At 39.9% G+C, this 18,128-nt stretch overlaps 1 protein-coding gene across 3 annotated transcripts in view; it reads left to right on the top strand.

Annotated features, from left to right (window-relative positions):
- The window catches only part of LOC306858075 (fructose-bisphosphate aldolase A-like), a 51,456-nt gene extending 33,573 nt beyond the window's left edge, over positions 1-17,883 (top strand). For 2 of the 3 annotated variants that reach the window (XM_079398462.1, XM_079398461.1), the window contains 6 exons: positions 265-381; positions 477-743; positions 826-986; positions 6,566-6,824; positions 13,665-13,864; positions 17,299-17,883. In XM_079398462.1, the coding sequence (XP_079254588.1) occupies positions 270-381; positions 477-743; positions 826-986; positions 6,566-6,824; positions 13,665-13,864; positions 17,299-17,394 (1,095 nt within the window). In that variant the 5' untranslated portion in view covers positions 265-269 and the 3' untranslated portion in view covers positions 17,395-17,883. The remainder of the gene's footprint in view (positions 1-264; positions 382-476; positions 744-825; positions 987-6,565; positions 6,825-13,664; positions 13,865-17,298) is intronic. The other variant, XM_079398463.1, reaches the window with a different exon arrangement.
- The last annotated feature ends 245 nt before the right edge of the window (positions 17,884-18,128 follow it).

Consider the following 18,128-nt stretch of genomic DNA (forward strand, 5'->3'; position numbering starts at 1 on the left):
AGCCCAAATTTGACTAAACCAGTGGAGCAAGTTTGGTGCAGAATTATCTGTTTGACTAACCTGTGGCAAACCGATTGGGAAAGTTTTCGTGAAACCTGTTTGAAAACAACCATCTGTTTGATGACACTACTGACACTGAAATTAGTACTTCATGTCTCGTTAGTATGTTCCACGGTATTACCTGTACCATCAGTGTATTGCCTATCACATTAACCTATTTGGCTACTGTCTGCTTTGTTCCTGATTTCATTTTCCTCCTTCCAGTAAAGATGCCACACGCATATTCCTTCCTGAGCCCCGATCAGAAGAAAGAGCTGAGCGATATCGCTCTGAGGATCGTCACGTCAGGAAAGGGAATTCTTGCAGCTGATGAGTCCACAGGTATAAACACTTAAACATGCTTTCAAAATGCTTGTTCTTGCAAATGGAGGATTCTGTTTATTCTCTGGCTTTCTTTTTACCGTGCCTCATTTTAGGCAGCGTCGCAAAGCGCTTCCAGAGCATCAGCGCGGAGAACACAGAGGAGAACAGAAGGCTGTACCGTCAGCTGCTCTTCACCGCAGATGATCGCATCCTGCCCTGCATCGGCGGAGTCATCCTTTTCCATGAGACGCTCTATCAGAAGACTGACGATGGCAAGCCTTTCTCTCAGCTGATCAAGGAGAGAGGCATGGTGGTCGGAATCAAGGTGGACAAGGGTGTTGTACCTCTGGCCGGCACCAATGGAGAGACAACCACACAGGGTATGGATGACCTTTCTTCATATCCTTCATTTTATGAGTTTTATTCTGTCTTTGCACAAATGTTCACACATGCCCCCCTCAGGTCTGGACGGGCTGTACGAGCGCTGCGCTCAGTATAAAAAAGATGGAGCTGACTTTGCTAAATGGCGCTGTGTGTTGAAGATCACCCCCACTACTCCATCTCATCTGGCTATCATTGAGAACGCCAATGTACTCGCCCGCTATGCCAGCATCTGCCAGATGGTGAGCCACTTTACAGCCTGCGACATAACACTTAACTCTACCCACACGGAAATAACCTATATAAACATATATGTTTTAATATAGGTTTTGATATATGTTTTTAATATATGTGACATATATAAAATTGTCCGTTTTCCTATAATATATGTACATATATGCACATATATGTACACATATATGCGTACATATATGTACACATATATGCATACATATATGTACACATATACGTGCATACATGTACCTATATAGGTACATATATGCATGTATATATATGTGTGCATATATGCACCTATATGTTTACCTATATATTAGTAAAATTATTAAAATCCATAGCTGCTAGACAACATAAATAAAAGCCCAAAATGTCGAAATTTACATTTACATGTACATATAGGGCTTATATGTGGATATAAAGAAGCAATACAGGAGACCTATATGGCCTTTATATGCACATATATGCACCTCAATTTTGCCTATATGTGGCATATATACGCATATATGCAGCATATATGTTATCATATATGTGCATATATACTGCATATAGGTTTCATATATGCGCATATATCCTCATATAGGTTCTTTCCATGTGGGTATGAACACAATTCATAGATTTAAGTCACGTGACTGGTGCGCAAAACATCCCTAACATGCAGCTGTGCAGTCAATTTTCCATCTGTTTCAAGCCATGAATATTTAGATCATCTCTCTAAAGGAAGAAAACAAAGTTATGTGACCAAACTGCAAGTTTTGGCCACTTGTGATCCATATACATTCCCTGCTGCAGTATTTTGGGACAGTTTAAAAAATATCAAATCCAGTATGCACCTTACTGACGATGCTTGCAGATGAGCTTAGAATATAAACGCAACAGGCTAAACCCACGCACACACTATGCGATTTTTAATTGTCCTTTATGATTGTTGCTTGTCAGACTGTTCAAACATTATGATCATGTCACACTGTGGAATCTCACTTGTCAGTAATGTCAGACTGTACGACAGTCAAGATGTGTTAAAAACGGCTGCCCATGAGGAAACTTGTCTGGAGTCTTACATTTTCAACACACACACACACACACATTAAGTGACCGCGACCTGCATTACACACGGGGCTGAAATGTTGGCTATCAGGAAAAGTATATGAAAAGCAGCAATACCGGCATATTTAAGAAGAATAGTGTAAGCAGCACTACTCACCCAATCGAAAAAAGCATTGCAATAGTTATTTATCATAGCAAAGGAAGGTGAGCGGAGCACGGGAGCACCGGAGTTTATAGCAGTTAGAAGAAATCTCTAGCATTAATTCTGATCATGGCTTGCCTTGAAAAATGAAGACAGTTTGACATTCGTTGTAGGAGACACAAAGTATAATTTCACTGCTATGCAGATGATACTCAGATTTATCTACCCGTAAGAGAGTCAAACCCAGATTCTATAAAGGTGTTAGTAGCTTGCAGGGCCGGCCCAAGCCTTTATGGGGCCCTAAGCAGAATTTTATTTGAGGGCCCCTCTGTGCCGCCAATATGACTGTTTATTGTCAAAGCTTGATTATTCACACACTATAAATCTAACACACCCATTATCAGCTTTGTTTGTTGTAGCTGTGTTGCTTACATCATACCATTGTCTGCCTGCATGTTTTTACCTTTCTGTGGTTTTGAACAACAGTTGCAACAGTTGCAAACTTACAACAGTGGTCAGGTGTTAATTTTCACTTTAACATTCAAAGTCTTAGGCTCGGTTTCACAGATAGGGCTTAGACTAAGCCAGGATTAAGCCATAGTTCAATTAGGACATATAAGTGATTTTTATAAACATGCCTTAGAAAAAAAGCATTACAGGTGTTCATCATAAGACAAAACAAAAGCACTGACATGTTTTAAGATCAGTCAGTGCAAGTTTCTTTCAGCTGAAATAGCTCAGATTTACATTTTAGTCTAGGACTAGGCTTAAGCCTTGTCTGTGAAACAAGAAACCGGGGGTTAAAGTATTAAGTGGCATACTTAATGTGCTGAAAAGTAGCTAAATAAATCAGCAGACAATGCATTTACAGAACAGAATGTTATTTTAACATAAATATTAATCGAAGTTGTTCTTTTATTACAAGTCGTACTTTTTTATAATAAATATTAAACACAACAGTGAGCATCTATATAAAACAACAACTCTTAATTTATATCTAGCTAATTGAGGCATAATGATATTGGAATATAATAGCAAAGACGCAAAATGTAGGCTGAGGAGAAGCTTATTTTTATTACAAAAATATATACCCAGGACAGTTATGGCAATTTTTACTGATCTGACCAGGGGTGCATTTCCAAAAAGCAACTATGGTCGCAAGTTCTGTCGTTACAAATAGAGTTCAGTGGAAATAACGACCATAGTTAGCTAACAATGGTTTTGAGAAACGCACCTCTGATTTGTGCCACAAAACCCCCGTGTTGAATTTGTCCCCCTCCACCCGCAAAACACCATTGATTTTAACCCTTTGAGCCAGAGAAAGACGAGCTCCGAAAAAAATAAAGAAAGACGCGCTCTGTGCTTTTCATATTTCATAACTGTTCAGTGTTTTCAACTAAATACAGTTTATTTGAGGTTTCAGACATTTAAATACACTTCAGTTAAGTAAAAAAAAAAAGACATTTAGTTTGTTATAGGCTATAGGCAACACGATGATTTCTATGGAAAGCGGTAATAATAATCCTTTCAATTAATGGACGACATGGTTTATTCCTATCAAATAGGCTACACATTTACCATAAAGTTTACTCTGTTTTTCTCCCAGCTGACTGACCACTTACTTTCATGTATTTCGGGAGAAATAGGTGAATTTACGTGATAATTAATGTGTTAATGTGACAGATCCACACGGCAGCGTCCGGCGCATATTATCAAATGCTCATTAGTGTGCCTGCATGACACGTCACTATGGAAATAATCAAATGATATGCATAGAATATTTAATTATTTAATATTTCACTTTTGTATAATTACCACTGTCCATTGACATACATCACGAATATAAGATAAAATAAACGGTCATTTTTAATGTAGACTACTCTTGGAGGCCCTCTGGTGGCCACGGGGCCCTAAGCAGCGTTTGTTCGCTTATGCCTTGGGCCGGCTCTGGTAGCTTGCTTACAGGAGGTAAAGGCCTGGATGGCTGCAAATTTTTTGATGCTTAATGAAGATAAAACTGAGGTAATTGTTTTTGGCCCCAAGAATCAAGAAGTAATTCAATGTTTAAATTCAACGCACCTGGCTGACTTTATTAAAAACCATGTGAAGGACTTGGGTTTGTTTTGGATAGTAAATTAAAGATGGACAGGCAAATAAAAATGGTTGTGAGATCTTGTTTTTTTCATTTATGTTTCCTAGCGAAAACGAAACCATTCCTATCCACTACTGATTTGGAGAAAGCTATTACGGCTATCGTTTTCACTCGAATGGATTATTGTAACTCCCTTTATTTTGGAGTTGATTGTGGTGCATTGGGGCGCCTACAGAGAATTCAGAACGCAGCGGCAAGAATGGATGACTCAGTCACTCCATTACTTGCGTGACTAAATTGGCTGCCGGTACAGCTTAAAATTATTTATAGGATTCTTATTTTTGTTTTTAAGGCCCTTCACAATTTAGCCCCTGGGTATGTGTCAAGTATGGTATCAGTCTATACTCCTTCGAGATCTCTGAGGTCCAAAAATCAACACCTCCTTTGTTTTACTAGGACAGAATACAAATACAAGGGAGATTGAGCTTTTTCACGAGCCAGTCCAAAAGTGTGGAATAACCTCCCTCTTACTATTAGATCTGTTAACTCACTGCCGGTTTTCAAAGCTATGTTAAAAGCACATCTTTTAAAGACTGAGTTGTTGTGATGCAGGTTTATTTATTTTAATTGTGCCTATATGTTGTTATGTGATGTGTGTTGTCATGTGTATGGATGTTTTTTATATAAATTGATTGTTATATTGTGAAGCACTTTGGGCAACCTGGTGTTGTACTAAACTGTGCTACATAAATAAACAAGAACAACAAGAACACTGCAGGACAGTGCGCAAAATGTTCTGACACTGCCAGAATTTCGTCGGAGATAAGATCTGATCCCAACGGCCATTAATCGGCTGTCGGTGAACATGTCAGACCAGCGACCAGCGATCTACAGATTTTAGTGTAAGATTATAGGAATATTTTAGGATTTTCAAAATTTGTCTCAGACGACCAAGTCATGGCCAAAATCACACAGTGTGAGCTGGGCTTAAATCGCATGTTAATTTTGCATGTTGCATATTCTGAGTTCATCTGCTTGCCTGCATATAGAATGTTTTAAAGTAAAGTGTATACTGAATTTGTATACTTAAATTTGCATTAATGCATTAACCCACATTAAGCATTTTCTTTAAAATGGTTAAATATGGAATTTTTGAATCACTTCTTATCCGAACCCGACATGCATAAACCAATTTTTCAAAAAGAAAGACCTGACCCGAGACAGACCCGATGAAATTAGACCCGAGACCGACCCGATGGCATTTATTTTCTAACCCGACTGGACCCGAATGTAAACGCCATTGATGTGTGCACAGCCAGCAGCCCCGCATCGGTCAGGAAAAATCTCTTGCTGACTGATTTGGCCACTGCTCCATTTCTTTCAGTTATTTACTTATTTATTATTACTTTAGATTTTTCCTACCTGTTGAACACATGTTATTTCTGAGTTCGGCTTTCAATTGTGACCAGTGGATTTGAAAAATAAACGTAATAGTTTGATAAAAAATTAAATCGATAGCCTTATAAATCATGGATTTAACAACGTTATTTACCTCATCTCCAGGGAAGAGCTTCTGCACACAAAAAAGAAAAGGCATGAACACGCAGTATAACAAATCAAGTGGCTTTTCCTGATGGATCTCATATATACTGTATATAAGATGAATTTCTTAAAAATGCACTTAACACGAACGCGCAAGTGTGCATCCGGGATAGTTTAAAAGAATCTGGGTCTTATCGGGTCCATTTGGAAAAAGCACATTTATTTTAAAGTTCCCGAGGCTGCTAATACCAAACCCGAACCATGTCCGAGGCACTCATAGAAGTTTTGGACCTGAACCCTCTCGGTTCGGACCTCGAGTTTTCAGATCCAAGTGGACCCATGAAGACCTCTAGTATGTATATATGACCTCTGAGATTTTAGACAGCAGTCTACACAACAATTAATTCCCCTACCCATCAAACCCTTAAAGTTGTAACAATGTTTACTCTCGTGTTTTGTCAGAATTTCTGTCTTCTGGCCGTACAGTGAATAAACCTTATATAGTTTATATATATATAATTATAATTATGCACCTTATATAATTTTTTTATAGTTATAATTAATATGTTTTTGTTGATATAAACAACAAAAAATATTGAAAACTTTTGGTATGTATTTTGTATGGCTATACATGTATTTTGTTGCACTTATAATTATTGTTTGTTTCTCTGCTGTCTGTGCCCCTTATCAGAAAACAGACTTAAAGCATTCACATAGGCAAGGTGTTACAATTAATTTACACTGGTTGCTGTTGTCTCCGCCAGCATGGCATCGTGCCCATTGTGGAGCCTGAGATCCTGCCTGATGGTGACCACGATCTGAAGAGATGCCAGTATGTGACGGAGAAGGTCCTGGCAGCTGTGTACAAGGCTCTGTCAGACCATCATGTGTATCTGGAGGGAACCCTGCTGAAACCCAACATGGTGACTGCTGGCCACTCCTGCTCCCACAAGTACTCTCCTCAGGAGATAGCCATGTCCACCGTCACTGCCCTGCGCCGCACCGTTCCACCGGCCGTCCCCGGTGAGTCGCTCCACCTGCGCTGTGTCCCACACGGGATACACCTGCCTCTGGACAATCACGCCCGCTATATTGAAGGGTACACCTGATGGATTCTTTGCACAGGTTTCACGAGTTCGCCTACCCATCCAGACCTAGGCCCGTATTCACAAAACTTTTTATCTTAACACTAAGAGTTCTCCTAAATAGCAGTAAAAGTTTTTAGCTAAGAGTTTTCTCTTAAAACCAATTCACAAAGCTGCTGAGAAAAACTTTTACTAAGGAATAGTTGAAGTCTTAAAGGTGCCATAGAATGCATTGATACAGTATTTTAAATTGTTCTCTGGTATCTACACAGAAGGTATGTGGCTTAGGTAAGGGCAAAAAATCTCCAGAAACGATTTTACATGTCCATTTACAACCCTAGGATTTCTCCCTAGAATGAAACGGTCTGTTATTGGCTTATTTGCCAGGGTCATGAATAATAATGAGCTCTGCTCTGATTGGCTGTTTCACAGTGCTGCTCAATGTTGAGCCCTGCTCTGATTGGCTGTTTCACAGTACGGCTCATCAGCAAGAAGGAAGCACAGGGAGGAAAATATATATTTAAAAACTTTCTCTCGCTGTTATATCGTCGGGTAATTATACTGTATATAAAACGCGGGCATCAGGGAGCCGTTATTAATATGCGAGGCATTGAAACTGCTTTTGAACGTTCCATTGATCGCGTTATAGTTTCACTTTCAAGAGACGCGATCACACAAACTATGTTTACATTATGGAGCAACAGTACTTACCACACATTTCACAAGATCAGATGCTTGTCAGTGGTGCTCAGGATCTGTAAGTCATTCGCCATCATCCTCATCTCTCCTTACTGAGAGTGAAATCTTATGTACTGTAACAGGCTACCGCTAGCAAGGAGCTAACCATGTCCCTTTAGTGGCTCGCGTTATTTGCTTTCTGTGCCTTTCTGAATACAGACACCAACCCATCCCTGCACTTCACACCCCCTGCACGGCCTGGAACATAACATTTATTGTGTTATTTTCGCTGTTGTCCGCGCTTGTTTATTTACAATACCTGCAGAGCTTCTGATGGTTCGGCCGGCTTAGAACAAGGGCGGGTTTATGCAAATGTTGGGGGCGTAGTGATCCCGACTGTTGCGTCACAGTCGGTGTTATGTTCTGATTCGCCGGTTTTTCAGTGGTCTTTTTTAATCACGAGATTTACATATGAAGGAGGAAACTATGGTGTTTGAGGCTCACTGTATGTCATTTCCATGTACAGAACTGTTATTATTTAAATATGCCAGGGTAAAGACAGTTTTTCATTCTATGGCACCTTTAAGGCCGTTCCACCATGAGCGAAACGAATTTCGGACGCGATGACGCGCTGGAATAAAACAACAGCTTCCTATGGATGCTTCCACATAGACAACATTCGAACATTCCCACACCGAAAATGCTATTTTTTTTCGTCCAACATTTCTTATAATTCTCCACTGAATCATGTGATCTGTAGAGCACCGTCCGTTTTCTTCCACGTGTGCGAGTGTCCGAGCGCGTTCACTCTAGATCTTCCGTATTTAAAAAAAAAATAGAGGGAAACATTTTTCTACACATGAAATATGAAAGCAAATAGACATGATTATAGCAATAAAGCATGTTTATGACAAATATTAGCAGCGTAGCGTTATTAAACATACAAAACACGTGTCTCTTCACATCCACATGTGTCTGCTTGTTATGGAATCAAAATCAACTATAAATCACAATCGGAAGTTATTACAAGCACTCGATGATGGTTTAAAGTGGGTAAGCATATACTATAATTAAATATATTTTCAAGTGTAGCTTGATGCTAATTGTACTTATGCTAATTATATTTTAGGATGTAGCCTATTCTTATAAGCATTATAGATAGATTGTGTTTCTGGTGTAGAAACAAACTTTGTTTATCTTAATTTAGATGTTAAATCCAGATATGAGACAATGGAAAAATACATTGTTGGTCTGTGTCCCCTAGCGTGCAGGCATGAATTAGCAGAAGGTGAGCATTTGTTTCGCGCTCGGTGTGAAAGCAACGTTCGTCGGCGATTCACCTCAAGCTCAGTGTGGAAAGGCCTTTAAGCTAAGAGTAAGGGGCGGGGTTGACCTTGTTGCTATGGGTGATATCAGCATGCTCATTAACTATGCTCACAGTGATTGGCTCATAGTTTCTGTCAGAGATTCATTCATAGAAGTATTGTAGAGTGCGATATTATGTTGCCATATTCAAATAATATTCAATTATTATATTATGTTGTCGACTTTTTCGACTATCGTGGGTGCAAAGTCGCGGGGGTATACGGAGATGCCTCGGGTTGAAGAGATGCTCGCGAGCTATCTCTCGCCCGAAGCCGCATCTTCGATAAAGAAACCTACCCTCCCCACTAAACCTTGTCGTATAACATCATCACTAGTGGGTAAAGCTTTCCAAGCTGCAGGTCAGGCTGGTGCTGCGCTGCACACTATGGCACTGTTACAGGCATACCAGGCTGACCTGTTGAAGGATTTGAGTATGGGCAGTACCATCGACGAGGAGGCGTTCTCTGAGCTTCGTCGAGCCACAGATCTGTCTCTCCGTGCGACCAAGCAAACGGCCCGTGCCATCGGCCGTTCAATGAGTGCTTTAGTCAGCACGGAGAGGCACCTGTGGCTGAATCTGACAGGTATTAAAGAGAACGATCGTTTGTTTCTGTTAGACTCCCCTGTTTCTCCCTCTGGTTTGTTTGGCGACTCCGTGAACACCGTAGTGGCCAGATTTAAAGAGGTGAAGAAACACGAAGAAGCATTCGTTCAGTTCCTTCCTCGCCGCACTCAAGGGGAGGGGCCGTCTGCCACCCAGACCCGCGCCGGTCCTTCAAAAGCTAGGGAGGTTAAAAAGCAGAGCGTGGCGGAGCGTGCTCCCCCTCGTAGAGACTGGGGACAGGCTTGCCGCGCTCAGCAACCTCCCAAGCCAGACCTCAGGACTATTATTAACAAGAAGCGAAAGTCCTGATGGTCTGGCGCCCAATCTGGTGGGGGTAGTCCCCCGCGGGATGGGGCGCGTTCAAGATCTCTTCGCCCCTTCCCGCTACCCTCACAAAACCACTCCATCCCTGCCACCTCGCGTGCTTCGGGGGGCAGCGGTTTCCAGCGAAATGTTAGATGTTCCGTTGTTTCCGGCTGTCATTCCGGACGCGGAACATCTAACATCCCCTCAAAAGGAAGTATTAAAATTAATACCACTCTCAGAGAGTCTGGCAGCGTGGAAACTTCTGCCAGGCATTTCTGCGTGGGTATTAAGCACAGTGCAGATAGGATACAGAATCCAATTTATTCGTCGTCCTCCGCGTTTCAATGGCGTGGTTTTCACTTCCGTGAAACCGGAGCTGATGCACGTACTGTCACAAGAGCTGCAAACTCTTCTGAGCAAAGAGGCCATAGAACATGTTCCTCTTCCAGAGAGAGAGTTGGGCTATTACAGCAGATACTTCCTGGTTCCCAAAAAGGATGGGGGGGTGCGTCCAATCTTAGATCTTCGAGGCTTAAACTGTGCAGTCAAAGCGCTCAAGTTCAAGATGTTAACCGTCAAGACGGTCGTGACGCAAATTCAACATCACGATTGGTTCGTCATGATCGATCTGGAGGACGCATATTTTCACATAGAAATATTGCCACAACACAGGAAATTCCTGAGGTTCGCTTTCGGGGGCGAAGCATACCAATTTCGGGTTCTTCCATTCGGCCTAGCCTTGTCACCCCGCACATACACAAAATGCATGGATGCAGCACTGGCTCCATTACGACTCCAGGGCATTCGCATTTTGAATTACATCGACGATTGGTTAATATTAGCACAATCGCGAGAGATGGCGCTCCAACACAGAGACATCGTGTTAGCTCATCTAGTTTCTCTAGGGTTGAGACTCAACACCAAGAAAAGTGTTCTTTCTCCTACCCATGGAACGACTTATCTCGGGATCGTTTGGGATTCGATCACGATGCGGGCACAACTGACTCCCGCTCGTATCGAGACCATTCGGCAGACCATGAGCAAAGTCAGGCTAGGTCAAGATCGCACTGTTCGTCAGTACCAAAAGATGTTAGGTTACATGGCTTCAGCATCCACGGTGATTCCTCTGGGGCTGTTGCACATGAGACCGTTTCAGTTGTGGCTGAAAGCCAGAGGATTTCATCCAAGAGCCAATCCTCAAAGATGCGCCTGTATGCGTTTCCTCCAGTTTCTCTGCTCCCGGGAGTTCTAGCCAGAGTTCGCCAACAAGGGTCTTGCCTCTTGCTAATAGCGCCGCGTTGGCCGAACAGAGTGTGGTTCTCGGAGATAATATCTCTCCTCCACGGCTCGCCGTGGGCGATTCCGGAGAGGAGGGACCTTCTGTCTCAGGCGAAGGGCACGATATTCCATCCCAGGCCCGACCTGTGGAATCTTCGTCTGTTATGGTGGTAGTAACAGAGGAGCAGCTGCCACCAAGCAGACCATGTCTCATTGGGTCAGGGATGCTATTGCTCTTGCTTATGAGGCGCGCGGACAAGCTTCGCCAATAGGTCTTAGGGCTCACTCCACCAGGGGGGTCGCCTCCTCTAGTGCTTTGGCAAGGGGTGCCCCCTTACAACAGGTTTGTGATGCGGCAGGTTGGTCCTCTCCGCACACATTCATAAGATTTATAGTTTGGATGTTCATGCCACTCCGGGCTCTCATGTCCTTGAGTCAATGTCACAAGCTAATGTCTGAGGCCTTCTTGCGTTCTTGTGGGCACACCTGCACAACCGTGGGGTCCAGACATTTCCAAGCATGGCGGCGTGGGTATTCTCGTTCCCAATGCGCTGAGCAGCGCAGTATCGATTGTAGCTTTCGAAAGGGAACGTCTCCGGTTACTTAACTGTAACCTTGTTCCCTGAGAAAGCGGAACGAGATGCTGCGCTGCTTTGCCGTGCTGAAGATGTCCCAGGACTGCTCTTCAGACAAAATATCCTGATGATGCACCTGTGGCTCATCTTTTTATAGCCTCGTGTTGCGGGCGCACGCCGATGATGTCATCGACCGAGGCTATATTACCTCCGGGTCAATTCTATTGACGTGTTACACACAATATTCACAGCTGGTCACGACTAAAGGCGTTCCCAATGCGCTGAGCAGCGCAGCATCTCGTTCCGCTTTCTCAGGGAACAAGGTTACAGTTAAGTAACCGGAGACGTTACTTCTTGCCCAGCTGGTTAATGAAAACAAGCATATAATCAATGGAAAATATGAAGTTGGGATAACCTCCAAAACCAAAGGTGATATGTTTATAAAAGCTCATTATCGTCAAATATTTCTAAAATGTTTACATTCTGAGGCAGATTGCCGGCAACCACCAATTTAGGATAGTTTGTGGTTTGGTCTTAGTGACTTAAGAGTCCTCTTCACTACTAACGTTTCACAGATTTAGGAGCTAGTTTTAGTGCTAAAACGCTTTGTGAAATACTCTTAGAGCAAAAATTTAGGAGTCCTAAATTTAGGACCGACAAGCCCATTGTTTTTGAGATTTTCTGGCGAGTTATGAGCTACTTTTACATTTACATTTATGCATTTAGCAGACGCTTTTATCCAAAGCGACTTACATTGAATTCAAGTTACAGTTTTTACATTTTATCCCTGGGAATCGAACCCATGACCTTGGCGTTGCTAGCGCCATGCTCTACTATTTGAGCTACAGGAAAGCATTTTTAGCCTTAATATGTTTTGTGAATACGGGCCCTGATGGTTAATGGTAAACAAACTTGGCTTGCTGTCTGTAATGGAGGTTCGAACCCAAGGTTCAGCTTGAGCACCGAGTGCAACCCCCCATTGTGGTACTACCTAGAGGGGGAAAAACAGAAACAGAGGAGGAGATGGGGAGGTGGAGGGATGCCGGAAGAAATGACGCTGGGACGGCGCAATGACAGCTGCTTATATAGACTTGTAATGATGACTGACAGGACTGAATGATTAGGCTCTTCCCGAACATACGTTTGGAACTTCATTTAATTGTGGGACAAACGGCGCCTCTGTAGTTGTCTCAGCAACATGCTGCAGAAGTGTGCGTGAAGGAACAGTTTTTAATCCCCTACCCTCTTCATCCTTTCGAAAGCTCTCATTTGGGAGGGTAAACACTGTAAAATAAAGAGAGAATAGAGATGAGCCCTTCAGAATGGAATGCAGTGATAATCTTCACCTCTAATCCCACAACGCCAGTATTTGGTATATAAATATCTGGGAAAACTGAATTGAATGTGATTATATATTGGGCGAGTCTGACATTGATTCTCTAAAACAGCAATACAATATTTGTGGATTGGCAGGATTCAATTATGATTTGATTAAGTTCAGTGGTCTGTGATTTGTATATTGATATTCTGATATAAAATGCTGCCGCAATTAGTAATAGCAACTTAAGTAAACTTTTATAATTTTAAGTCAAGCACAAACATTTAATTTTTAAAAGGTGCTGCATGTAATTTTTTGACTCTTCTATAGCCAAAAAAAATAACACATTATGTTTGTAGATATTAAGGAAACACGTTAACATAGCTGCTTCTTTTTATAACAATCAAGTCTTCTAATATATCTCATAGATATGTAAAAATATACAGATTTTTTGTTCATTATGTTCAAAACATTACATAGTTCAACATTTGACTGATATATCAGTTCATATCAATGTATCATGACACCACTACTATATGTAAGAATAATGTTATGTGCAATTTATACATTATCTAATCATTTATAATCCAAATGGTTCGTCATTTATAATACAAAGATCACAATGCTAAACTCTATCATCTTCTTCTCCCAAAGGCATCACCTTCCTGTCCGGAGGCCAGAGCGAGGAGGAGGCCTCCATCAATCTAAGCACCATTAACCAGTGTCCCCTGAGCAAACCCTGGGCCCTCACCTTCTCTTACGGCCGGGCCCTGCAAGCCTCCGCACTGAAAGCCTGGGGGGGCAAGAAGGAGAATGGCAAGGCCTGCCAGGAGGAGTTTGTCAAGAGAGCCATAGTACGTAAACGACCTCACAAAGACAATGATGGTAACCTTACCTAAATCACCACCAATCAGGAATCAAAACAAACAAATCACACCAAAAGATCTTTAGCTACCCGTCCCCTCCCAAGAAGCACTTTTAAAATGGGAGGAAAGAGGAAACTAACTAAAGTGATTATTAATGACATAATAGTGGTCTGTCATACTTATAGACATGTATGATCCCAAAATCACTTGAGGAACTGGAATCACAGATCATTGTCTTTGTGAGGTCGTTTACAGACAGTATGACAGACCACTAATAGCAGCTGTCGAATTACCCCACCTTCTTTATGAGCGACACTCCACATTATGTCATTAATAATCACTTTAGTTAGTTTCCTCTTTCCTCCCATTTTAAAAGTCCCACTCCACGTTTATAGAGGTCACTTTTTTAGTCATCTTGGTTCCATCTTGAGTGTTTTCCTTGTTCATTTTTCTTATAAGGATTTTTAAAGTGTCTTCAAGAAGAATTATAAGCCATGAACCAAACTAACCTGCTATGGGTTGAATTCTAACATTACAAACTATAATTTGAAGCAAAAACAAAAATTTGACATTTGAAATCCAGACAAAAAGGTATAAATTAAGGTACAAGACTGTGAATCTGAGGGAAAGAAGCATTGCATCTCATCAAGCATTGCAAATGACAAATAATATATATAGTACTAATTTAAAGATGTTGATTTTCTATACAGAAACAGTATATTTTACATTTATTCCAAAATACGCAGATATACACAAATATTTAGTAATTTGAGACTTGATTATGTCCTTTGCAATGCTTCTTGGGACGGGACGGGTAGCTAAAGATCTTTTGGTGTGATTTGTTTGTTTTGATTCCTGATTGGTGGGGATTTAGGTAAGGTTACCCTTACCAAATAGTAGTATACATCAAGTTTAATTTATTTAAAAAAAAAAATTATTAAAGTTCAAGTATATTTTTAAGTGTACTTTATGTAGTAAGTATACAAATATCAGTGCACTAGTAGTATACTTGTAAGTGTACTATTTCAATACTCCTTGGGACTAAATTGACCCACTTTCTAGTATGTAAAAGTATACTTTTAACCCTCTGGCCTTCTTCGTTTAGGAGTCACACTTGTCTTCTTCGCGGTCAAAAGTGACCGAAGCCTTGAAATGTAACTTTTTTTTTTTCAGGAAAATCAATGTAATATATTTTTGTTCAATAATATTGTTTTATTATTATTTATGATTTTGAGGGAATTTTATGATACTATGCAATATTTATACAATTTTAATGAGCTATTTTCTACATAGGAATTCATGTGAATTTTTTACATTTTTTAATTTCTTTATTTTTTTACTATTTTTAATAAATGCAATATTTCACATTAAAATAGTGAAGGCATTTAAAATCCATTTTTTTGAAGTGAGAATTGGGCCATCTGAAGGCATTAAAAAATAAAAACGTATGTAATGTTGTACGCAACTGTAATGTTGCGTAACCTTCTTGTATTAGCACCCTATATAGATATATACAGAGGCTTTTGGATTCCTGTTGTTTATTAGACATAATTTTCATAATTTTTTAGGTTTTGCATTTAGATATATATCTAGACATTCTAAAAGATTAGATGAGGTGAGGCACAAGCCGCGGAGGGACCAGCTCTGCAGTCACCAACCCTAAAATTGTCTTACCTGCTAATTTCTCTGTGTGTGTGTGCGCATGTGTGGGTGTCTATTTTGCACTCCTGATATTCCAGACAGTCACCCCTTGATTGCTGCACACTTTTTTTCTGACCAGTGACTGATTTGTAGTTTGTACCACCAAAAGATTCACTGACTTTTCACATTTTTTCGTATTTCCCATTCATTTCCTATGTCGGTCATTTTTGACCGCAAAAAAGTAAAGTGTGATTTTTTTTTTGACCCTTCAACATATCCGAATCATGTCCATGATTTTTTTGTGTGTTCATATTGCTAATGTGACAGAAGTCACCAAGTGTCATCTCATTCCGATGAAGCTAAGATTTTTAAAATTTCAAAATGTAAAATTTTTCGGTCAAAAATGACCGAAGAGGGCCAGATATATATATATATATATATATATATATATATATATATATATATATATATATATATATATATATATATATTTTTTTTTTTTTTTTTTTTTTTAAGTGAACTTTACATACTTTCACCCCCGGTTTCACAGACAAGGCTTAAGCCTAGTCCCAGACTAAAATGTGAGTCTGAGCTGTTTCAAATGAAAAAACTTGCACTGATTGATCTTAAAATATATCAGTGCCTTTGTTTTGTCTCAAGATGCACCCCAGTAATGTTTTTTTCTAAGACATGTTTATAAAAATTACTTAAATGTCCTAATTGAACTATGGCCTAATCCTGGTTTAGGCTAAGTCCTGTCTATGAAACCGGGCCTAAGTATACTATGTCCCTCTTCAGGTATTAATTTGTATACATTTTATTATATGAATATCTGAACATACAAAACATCAAAAAGAAAGAACAGGGTATCTGCTTGTAAACAAAAACATTTTATTCTAGCTTCATGCATTCTATTTTTAACACTTGAATGTGGGCAAGTTTCATAAAAAATAAAGAACATTTTGAACAAAAAGCTGAAAAAACACTATGAATTGGATTCAGAATGATAATCAGACGTAGATGGAGTAGATCAACACCCAAAGCTTGACAGTCATTATTACCTCTTCATTGGTGACATTTTCTTCCATAACGTTACACAGTTTTGATGCCGTTTTATGTCTGATGATCGTGTCAGATTTCATTTGGAAGCATCTGTTGTTTCGGTTTCTTCTTGGCTTGTGTTTTTTGGAAATTCTGTACGGAAAATGTGTACTAGCGCCTCCTACCATATAACAATGAAAACAGATTCTAGGAGCACAAGTATAGCTCAAATATGTTTCGACTTTTTCTAAGTATAAGTCAAGTGTACTTAAATGCCATTTTAAGTATATTTCTGAGAATTACATGAAAAGTAGACTAAAAGTGTAATTTCCTATTTTTTAGTATACTAATAGCACATTTGGATAAACTTTTTTTGGTAAGGGTAGTTGGTTGGGTAAGGTTGTTTTTCACCAAACATATCAATGTTAAACATGTAAATAAACTATAAATTGAAATAATGCAGACTGATGGCTTCAACAAAAGCATATATTATCAGTTAACAACCTCATAGCTCACAGGAGGTCCTATTTAAAAGTTTTTAAATTAGTGTTCAAAATCAGCTCCCTTATGGAGAAAATGAATGTGATTGACTTCTGGAACCCAATTGATGCACTCTGTAATTTAGTTCAGTCACACAAAGTTTCTGCTTTGTGCTGCGCAACAGTAGATATCTGCAAACATTTTTCACACCCAGCTCACTGTTCCTGTTTTCATTAATCCTGTGTGAATTTCCTCTACAGAACAACAGCGCAGCCGCCATCGGTAAATACGCCTCCAAAGGAGACACCGGAGCAGCGGCGGGAGAGTCTCTGTTCGTGGCCAACCACGCTTATTAAAGAAACAGTGTAAACTGTGTCTAATTATTTCTGTGAGCCACAGCACTGTCACTCCTCTAGTAATTTTCCCACTGTCATAATGATGTCAAAGAACATAATTGTCATTGTAACGGACCAGTCCACCCCTGTTTCATGCTGTCAGTCCACTGATCTGTCCTGTTTTGCGACTACAACACTTACAGTTTTGCATCTGTTGTTTTCTTTTTCACTAGATATTTTGCAAAAGAATAAAGAAACAATCCACCAAAACACTGACTGATTGCTTTTATGCACAAGTTCGTGATCTCGGTTTCATCAATATACAGTTGTGGTCAGAATTATTGGAACCCTTGGTAAATATGATCAAAGAAGACTGTGAAAATTAACCTGCTTTGTTAATCCTTTTGATCTTTTATTTAAAAAATTCACAAAAAGCTAACCTTTCATTGGATAATAAGAATTTAAAATGGGGGGAAATATCATTATGAAATAAATGTTTTTCTCAAACACACGTTGGACACAATTATTGGCACCCCTAGAAATTCAAGTTCAAGTTCAAGTCAGCTTTATTGTCAATTCCACATGTACAGTACATACATACAGAGAATCGAAATTGCATTACTCTCAGACCCTTGGTGCATACAGTTAACATTAAACACGTTCAGATACAGATAAATACAGTTTAAACATATGTACATACAACTATACAGTAAAATAAGAGTAAAATATCTCTGAAGTATACTCCCATTCATATT

This window comes from Barbus barbus (assembly GCF_936440315.1).
Source record: "Barbus barbus genome assembly, chromosome: 38".
Lineage (NCBI taxonomy): Eukaryota > Metazoa > Chordata > Actinopteri > Cypriniformes > Cyprinidae > Barbus > Barbus barbus.